Source organism: Hippoglossus hippoglossus, chromosome 6 (genome assembly GCF_009819705.1).
Source record: "Hippoglossus hippoglossus isolate fHipHip1 chromosome 6, fHipHip1.pri, whole genome shotgun sequence".
Classification (NCBI taxonomy): domain Eukaryota; kingdom Metazoa; phylum Chordata; class Actinopteri; order Pleuronectiformes; family Pleuronectidae; genus Hippoglossus; species Hippoglossus hippoglossus.
In genome coordinates, this window is record NC_047156.1 from 13,213,286 (window position 1) to 13,222,780 (window position 9,495).

At 39.6% G+C, this 9,495-nt stretch overlaps 1 protein-coding gene across 3 annotated transcripts in view; it reads left to right on the forward strand.

Moving 5' to 3' along the window:
• Positions 1-1,787: 1,787 nt before the first annotated feature.
• Positions 1,788-9,495, forward strand: part of LOC117763021 (peroxisomal membrane protein 11A-like) — a 65,741-nt gene continuing 58,033 nt past the window's right edge. For 2 of the 3 annotated variants that reach the window (XM_034587844.1, XM_034587845.1), the window contains exon 1: positions 2,284-2,399. Coding sequence is in view for 1 of the 3 variants with exons in the window: in XM_034587847.1 (XP_034443738.1) it covers positions 2,063-2,118; positions 2,284-2,399; positions 6,319-6,887 (741 nt within the window). In the remaining 2 variants the exon portion in view is untranslated. Of the gene's footprint in view, positions 2,119-2,283; positions 2,400-6,318; positions 7,568-9,495 lie in introns of those variants that run through there. The other variant, XM_034587847.1, reaches the window with a different exon arrangement.

The window sequence follows — 9,495 nt, forward strand, 5'->3', positions numbered from 1 at the left end:
ATGAACACAGCTTAATTTTGTATAGTACTTGAATTTATATAAGTACACAGGACTACTTTTATACAAGTAAATATTCATTTATGTCCATGTTCAAGGCAAAGCCTGTGTTATCAGAGTTGAAGAAGCAGGTGGAGCCAAAAATGCACAAACAGAAAAAACACTGGAGAACTAGAAACTGACTCAAAAAAGATCAACTATAAAAAAACAGAAAACACTAGGGAGACAAAAGACAATGGAAAACATGGATAAGACACAAGAAAGCAAAAGACCGTGACAAACCCTGATGTGGGGAAAGTCAGTGATGTGAGATGACAATGAACTGACACAGACAAAGGGAAGCTCAGACACCAATATACACAGGGGACACAGGTGAAACATGTGAGGAACAGGTGCAGACAAGCACGGGGCAGGAAACAGGACATAGACAGGAAGTCAAGTTGGAAATACACGAGGAGCAAAATTTCTAAATAAAACAGGAAACACAGAACACAGAAAGAAACATAAATCATTGAACAAGAGTCATTGAACAAAGTGTCAACAAACAACCAAAACAACAAAAATCCCATAACTACTGATCCCCACAGTCAAAGTCTAGAGTCCAGAGTCATGACATGTGAAAAAACATAGTGCTGCAGTAGCTGCTCCTCTGGAGAACTTATTGCTGAACTGAGAAGCTAAATATTGTGCATTGAACAGATGCTGTAAACATGAATTGATAATGTGAATATTGTGCATTGAACAAATGCTGTAAACATAAATTGATATTGTGAATATTGTGCATTGAAAAGATAAAGTTACATATCTGCCTTTCTTTGTGTATATTTATGCCCATACATTGAGCTTTTAACAGAAATTGTAAAAATAATAAATATGACTCTCCTGAGGGTTTTTTTTGGAAGATATCAGGGTGGTAGATCTCGGCTTACCTTTGGAATTAAAAAGTGACCTTGGGCTTGAAAGGGTTTATGACAACTGCTTTGTGTGGAGCAGGGCTCAGTTACAGTATCAGTGAATATGTTCTTAGGGACAGAAAATGGCTGGAAGCACAGAAAGTCAGGCTGTGTAAATACATACAGGTCAACTGAAGCCTTAGTGAGTACCTTTTGTGGAAAATCCAGTTTGTCTACATGGTTAGAGGAGTGTCTCCACCAATGTAGAAACACTTAGATAATAGTGGTGAGCATCATTTAACAACCTTTGAGGGGTAATTCCTGCAAGGCAAAAACTAGGGTAAGGTCCATAGATGGAAAGTATTTAGTCATGGCAGGAAGAACAAAAACCCTTTGAGGTCCCCAACCCAGGAAATAATCATTATGGTGAATAAGAGTTCGCCTCGAGAAGCTCTTGATCCTCTGCTTTAGAGACAGAAAACTATTTCAATCCCCACCAGTACAAGAACTAGCTGTATGAAACTACTTTCACTGTGTTGTCATATGTATCCATGATAAATTACCTACAGCTAATGGCAATCTTTCTATTTTATTACTTATTAAAAACAAAAATGTTTCTTTTTCAACATTCAAAGCTTTAAATAGCAAATCAATCATTTTAAATATAAACATATCGTTTTCTGAGATTATTAAGTCAAATAGATGACAGTAGATTGTTTTGATCATTTTGTATCTGCTAATATCTTAAATGTTTTAAAATTGTATTTTAACTTTTCGTGCGAACTCTTTCTTCAAACCGTTTAACGTTTTTTTTTTGTAAAAATGTAGAGTTACCATAGTAACAAATCTCGCCGGGCCGTCCCTTAAACCCCCTCGGGCTTTTGGTCCGTTCACAAAGCTCTCCGTAGTGAAACAAGTGCATTTTTTGCCCCGCCCCCGTGTGTCAACCGAAGCGACTGTCAATTTCGCTTCATGTAGAAGTGGAAGAAGTTTGGTTTTCAGGCTCGAGTTGTTCTCCTCCGCCTCAGGAAGAAGCTCCTTCACTGCAGCTGCTCACCCCGAGACCGGGCTCTGCCGACGGGGGAGACAAGTCACGTCAGCGTGTGTCCCGGGTCGGTGCTTCTGTCTTCCGAGAGCTAATCTGGAACAACTTGTTCTCGTTCAAATTAAAAATGGACACTGTGGTGAAATTCACAGGTATCAGTCCAGGAAAGGACCGCGTGTTCGCGTAAGTATAAGTGTTTGTTACTGGGACTGATACTTTCAGGGTTAGTTAGTTTTATCAGTAAACACGTGGAGCGGTTTAGTGGAGCAGAGGTCGCCTTCGTTTCCCATCACCTGTCTCCATGTTCACCTGAAGACAACTATGAACTGTGTGTCTTCTTTATTTCAGAGCCACCCAGTTCGCATGTGCTCTCTCCACGCATCTCCTCCGCAGCAGCTCCCAGAGGAGGGAGCTTGTGGCCAAACTGAAGATTGTGGAAGCCAACATCAGTGCTGGACGAAAATGTGAGTGTTCACTATCAACTGTGAAGTGATGGAGGGCTCACTGAGGCGCTACAGGCAATGTGGGGTTAAGAATCCATTACAGATGTGCCCATCGAAGAGCACTCATCTGCTGGTGCAATTCCAAACACATCTATCCATAGATGGATGGACGTACTTGATCAGGCACATAACACACTTCGCAAGATGTAAACATACAAGGCCAGAACTATACAAAATAACAAAGAATAACAGCTGTGACAATTCCAATGATACCGGACAATGTACACATGTTAGATAAAAACAACCCATGATTCATTTACCTTTTGAAAATACGGAATAATGTGGCGAGAATGTTCAATCAAAAGCAGAAGGTTTCTGAAATGGTGAGTTTACCTCCAATTAACTTGACTAGTTAAAAAACAAAGTATCACAAGGGGGCTCTCAGCCTGCGCGACTATTATGATCAAGGGGAACTACAGGACTTAGAAACTGTTTTAAGATGAATTCAAATTAGAACAAAGGGACCTTTACAGATGGGCTATTTACAAATGAGACACCATACATACAGAAGAAACAAACCGATGGTGCGTAATAAGTGTGTTCCAATTTCACTAGAGTTATTTGGAGACTCTATAATGGATTTTTGAACATGAGCTCAACTTCCACAACACATGAAAAACAAAGGGGAAAAAGAAGTTTTATCGTTGTCAGAGAACTGAGTCTATATGTATATTACAGCGGCAAACAACTACCATTAACTTTCTATTCTGAGAATTCATGCTGTGGTTGACATTTCGGTGATTATCACATATTTTAGGACTTTGTCACCTTTATGGCAGAATACACACGAGATCGTTGGAAGTGTACTTGATATTAAGATCCCATTCAGGTCTAATGTGCTATATCTTGTCCATTTACATGCAAATGTGCCTCTAACCAGGCACAAGTATTTGTTTGATATCATTTTGGCTGCAAGTAATACCCCCACAAGAAAATGGTTACAGCCAGAAACGGCCATGGTACGAGGGGAAAATAAAATAATTTAACAAAGTAAAAATCCTGTAAACTTAGATTGAGAAGCCTTATAAAGGTTATTGCTTGAGTAGCTGCTCATTGTTGAGCTGCACACAATCAATTATTATTCATATTCTTTTGAAGGATTGTTAGCCTCACTATGATTAATACCCATTTAATTTCCTACTACCTGAAATGACATGTAGAAACGTTTTGATCAGCAGTCCAATTAAAATGTCCAATAAGTGAAAAGCAGGTCCTCACATTAAATGTGGATCCAGCAAAACATCTTTTGCTTTATAAATGACTTAAACAATTATTCTGATGTACTCATGAGGGCAGCTTTGTAATTTTTCTACAGATTATTATATTCAGAAGCTCACATGTACAAATGGAGTGCAATAAAGCCTGCATCTCCTACATCCCTCCTTTGCTGAATAGATAATAGCACAAGGGTCTGTCTGTGTCATAATAATCTATAGCAATCAATTTTGTTTTAAAGTCTCCACGGCAGATTCAACAGCTTTTTTATTGGCCTCAAAAAACCCTCTCACGGCTCCTTGTCCATAAACTAATTAATATCTCGTCACTATGGAGGAACTCTCCACTGTCCAACAAGGCAGCAGCTGAGTAAAAGGAAGCAACAGCTCAAGTTGTTTCTGAACCTTCCATCGAGTTGTCTTTTTGTCAATAGTTGAGTCATCTCTGCTGTAGTTTCTCTTAATATATTCGAAAAGAGTATAAGAAAAGAAAGGAGAACTTCTCCCAGACCTCGAACACAACAAAGTGCCATTGAACATTTTATGTTAAAATACAATCTTTAACTTATTCAATTTTATTGATTTTCATCTATAGCAACATCATAGAGAAAAGGTTATGATATGATGAATTATATTAACATTTGTGATTATCATTATTTCAGGGTCACATCAAATACAGAAAACCCTGCACATGTTTAACCAGCACCAAATTTAAGCCATTTGTTTTTTCTCTTTAAACCAGATTAGATCTTTCCCCAATTTATTAAAGGAAACTGCCACCATAATAATGTTCTGTTGAAACTGATACAAAGTTACTCACTCTCATATTCAATGTTTATATTTACAGTTAATTTATTTAAATAACACATTTGTGGCTATTCTAGGAGGTTTCCCTCATGTTTGCGCTCTGTAAAAGTGCACAACAAATTGCATTGATGAGAACCCATCATTGGAACCATTTAAATCTTTTTTTCTGTCCACATGTATCCTGCCCTAAGGCTTAGACCAGATTAATGGCCGTTTGTGTCTGTGTTGCAATCTGCAGCTTTTTCTTTTTCCCCCCCGTGAGCCAATAGACTGTTTAGGCGATTCCATCGTGTGCCGACACGTGCACCTGCAGCAACAATCGTGACCTCAACACTGGCCCAGACTGCCCGCAGATCGTTGTACTTTACAACCTGGAGTGAATTCTGAAACTTTTTGGACTTTGCCACTTGGTGGTTTTTGTATAAATTAAATTATTTCAGAGACTGACTTGATTTGTTCCACATGGAAATGATGGAGGATGCACCACCTTAGACCAGGGTCAGGCAATAAAGACCTTGCCCAGGGCTGGGCCAAGGAGAAGCAGGACAGTCTCCGTAGGGGCACAGCTTGGTTATCTTTTCTGTGTCGCGGCTGCAGCTCTGCTGCCTGGCTCGCCTGTGGGTAAAGGAGACATTCAGGACATGTATAGCTTTTAAAAGGAGAATTTACATCTTGATGTTACCAACAACTTGCTTTCAGATTTTTCTTTAAAACAGCCTATGTTTCATACTAGACCCCGATGACCTCGGTGAGTATGACAATCAAATTTGGGAGTTCGGGAAGAGCGGAGCTGTGCATTCAGTTCCCAATTGAATCTTTATTTAATAATGGGAGGACTAGAATTGAGGACCTGAGAAAGGAAAAAATAGACTATTATGGGTAACAGATAACTTTATTTCCTAAAATGATAAAAGCTAAAACAACAATTACGGAGACCACAGAGATACACTTTGAGCTATATAGCGGGGACCATTATGTAGGCAGCGTACTGACCACAGAGAGATTCTATAGCAAACCTCAATAGACATCCCACGACTACTCCCCATAGGTCGTCCAGCTGCCTAAAACAAGAGTGAGACTCAGTTGGTTCAGGGTCACAATAAAATATTTATGAAAAGACAGGTAGAAAAGTCCATCAGGAATGTGACGCCTGAGACATCGGACCAACAGTATAAAACCAACGCAGAAACCAGTGGCCAGACAACACTGGTGTAGGCAGAGCAGCAGTCTGGGACTTAATCTGCAACGAGGGGGAGACAAGGTCCGTCATCAAATTACAACCAAATGCATTAAGGGGATCACCCTTTACGTTGCTGTTAAATATTATCTTGCTCAATACTTTACAGCGACAATGGATGGCTGACTCTGTACTGTGGCTCCAACAAGGGAGAGGCGAACCCTGAATCTTCTCTCAAACACGTGGCCACAGAAATCTGGGTCAAGACACAGCCACACAACTGAACGTACAAGACACCTCATTAGATTTCAAGCAGAAAAATAAAACCGCTTTCTCCCGGTCTCCCTTACCGGCACAAACACAGCAGTCACCATCTACCAGGCGTCAGACAAAGAGGCAGTAATTGCCCACACCTGTCCTTATAAAGGCGGGGAGCTCTCCAATCCCACCTATCAGGGCGCTGCTCTAACTCCTCGCTGTCAACCCTCTCATATGGAAGAACGAGCCTCAGCATGAAGTGGTTCAAATATAGCATGCACACAATGTGAATACATTGAGACCATGACCGCTTTCCGTCAGAGTGGCAAAAGTAACAAGATATTGTTGTTTGATTGAAATGACATTTCATATTTGATTGATTACTGCTCTCATGCCCTTTTTTTTTTCTCCCTCCTTTTGTCAGTGTTGAAGCTCGGAAACGCAGTAAATTCCGTCGAGGCTGCCAAACGATCCTTGCAACTCTCTGACCGAGTGCTGTGCCTGTGCCTCACTGCAGCCAACATCAACCGCGCCCTCTCCCTTATCTGCGACAATGTACTTTGGGCCAGAAGTGTCGGCCTTATCTGTGGCATCAACCAGGAAAGTTGGAGCCTAACCTCCTCCCGCTGCTACTTCCTCTCAGTGATTATGAATGTGACTAGAGACTTTTATGTGGTGCTCCAGTTAATGACGCAGAAAGCAAAAGATAAAGACTTTAGACAGAAAATGTCTCAGCACCTTAGTGAGAGTCCTGAAGTGGCTGAGGTTCTCATTCCTCAGCTGGATGCTTTGCTCTTTCTGCTGTTCGAAAGCCTTAAATCGCATCCGGCTGTTGCCTTGGACACCCTGAAAAACGTTTGTGATCTGTTCAGTCCGTTAGACAGGTTGGGAATTTACCCATCAAATGCAGGAGTGGTGGCATTTTGTGGTCTGGTATCCTCACTGATTGGAATAGTGACCATCGCAAAGCCCAATTTAAATATAAAACCATGATAACAAAGGTGCAGATAAAGCTTGCGGACTGACTGCAGGTCAGAAGGTGAATTGTGATAGGTGTTGATTATTGGTGTCATTTAGCTGGAGCTGTAATGGTGGGCTGGGGTTAACCTGGTGCACAACGAGATTAGTGACACACACCACGGGCACATTTTCTAACATTTATGATAGAATGACATTTATGTTTAACACCAAACCCAAGCCTGCAATAACTGAGGGTCTTTTAAAACACTTGAAAAAGTTGAAATCACAGGTTTAAAGGGTAGTAAATCAAATTTATATAAGAAATATTTATTTATTTTATTTATTTAAGAGCCAAGTCTTAACCTATGTGCATTCCTGTCTTCTTGAAAACCCACAAACGACACCAGCAGTTTTGCAATTAGTATACTTGTGAAAGAAGGGCTACTTCCTGATGCACGCTTTTGTATTTTGTATTTCAAGAGAAGGAGAAGTGTCAACCTGGGTGCCAGTGTCACTTCAAGTACGCCGTCTTCCTCTGTGCACTGTTTGTGATAAAATGTTGCTAAAGGTTTTACCTCATTCAAAATGATGAGTCAGCTGCTTCTCATGCGAAAGTGCTTTTAGAGGGTTTGCCACTAAATACTACACACTGATTCTTTAACTGATTTTTACTCTGCCTCTCAGGGCACACTCGACTTTGTGGCTGTTGAAAGGGTTTAAGGTTTGTTAGCTTAAAGAAAATAAAAAAATTTTAAATTTAAACACAAAAAATTATAATCATGTCACTATTTTAAAAAGAGAAACTGTGTTTACAATGAAATTCTTAATAGTTTGGGAATTGATATGTGTGTTGTTTTATTTTTTCTTCTTAATCTTTGTTATACACACACACAAGACCTCAAAGCTGTGATTTACATGTGACTTTTAGCACATGTAATGGTGTCATCCAGTTCAGATGACTGTATGCTCTCACTGTCATGTTGAATGAAACGTTTAGAAAACAGTATTCAATAAACATCAAAATGTTTTAAAGCTGTGCTGCTTATTTGTTTTTCAATGAATGTGAATAACCATTCCAGTTTTAAGAAGGGAGCGTTGAAAAAACAAAGTTCAGTTTAGAAATGGAGTAACAGCGCCCTCTTCAGGAAACATGACACCACACTCGACTGGAAAAAAAAGCTTTAATTTCCAATTTTACTCAGACAATAATACATTAAGTTTTTCAGAAAGCTTTTTTCAAGAGGATGACTTTGTGATGAGGCATCCCCCATCAACAATTGCAAAAATATATTCCATTTCCCTTTCACCTTGCTAATGAGTTTTGCTGTGAAAAGAGTGGACAGACATTGCAAAGAAGAATCCTGTAAAGGAACAAATGCATAAAAAGCAATAAATAAACGTGTTCTTCTATGGGTGGAACAATTGGAGCAATTTATAATTGACAAAACGGTTGATTTCACATTTCTATGGAGGCATTGTTTGTTTTCTTCCAGTACCAACAATAAGCACATCTGAACGAAACATGTGGAAACTGTTTCCTGGGCTGAAATGACAAGAAAAGGCCAAATATACATGTATGCAAATAGCTAACATTAGATGCATCTTAATTGGTGTCGTGGAAAACTACATTTTTAAAATGTAATTGACGCATCATGTCAGAGCCAATATACTTTACACGTTTAACAAGGCATTTGATATCAACTTATTCTAAAAATGATGAACAAAGCACTTTGAACAGTGGCAACAGTGTGAAGCTACACATGTGTAAATATGCCGGCCCCAGTATTTTTTTTCTTTTTCCCAGAAAACCAATCCTGTCTCTAGGCAGAGCGACTCTGCTTTCTGAATGAAAAGGCACCGTCAGTAGTTCGCTCCTGCAACAGTAAAAAACATCACAGTCAGCACTTGAGAAGCCCATTTCATGGAGGCTACGGTTTCCCAAAAACACGTCAAGAGGAATGTTCGATTATCTTCATTCATACTGTGATCAGACTGATATGTTGCCCGCAGAGTGTTACCCATGATGCAATTTGTTTGATTGCAATAATCAATATGATTTTAGTGGTAAACAGGGAGCCCTTAACTTGAGTTACCTCTGTAAATGATCTGGACTTTCATGGTCTACATTGTGTTTGGTTGGCATTTTTCATCCTGCTGTTATTTTAAAAGGTGTGAGTACCTTCATAACTCAATGCTATCCAGCCTTCGTACCAGAATAAACACACCGGTGTTTTCAGACACACTCTCAAATAGGCACGAGAACCAAATGAGTTCAAGCTGTCTGGTCCTGAGAAGATCATCAAACAGACAGGATAATGAAAATATCTCTATGGATGTGCAGGAGTGATAAGAATCCGTTGTTGACCTTAGCTTTTATATTTAATTCTCTGAGTTGTTCAACACTATATGGGCCTCTTGCAGTTAATATGTTTGCAATAGTCAGTGCTAATAAATATTCTTTTCTTGGAAGTTTTCATATGTGCCAAGACAGACCAACTGGTGCTGGTCTCAAATCCTTCAGCCATCCCAGAATACAAGAAGAAGAAATGCACACTTAGCTGTGAAAGAGCTGCTAAATATGTGGCAAATTAGCTTTTGCACTGAGAAACCAAGAGAAGCAAAGCGTATTATTGTGTCTTGA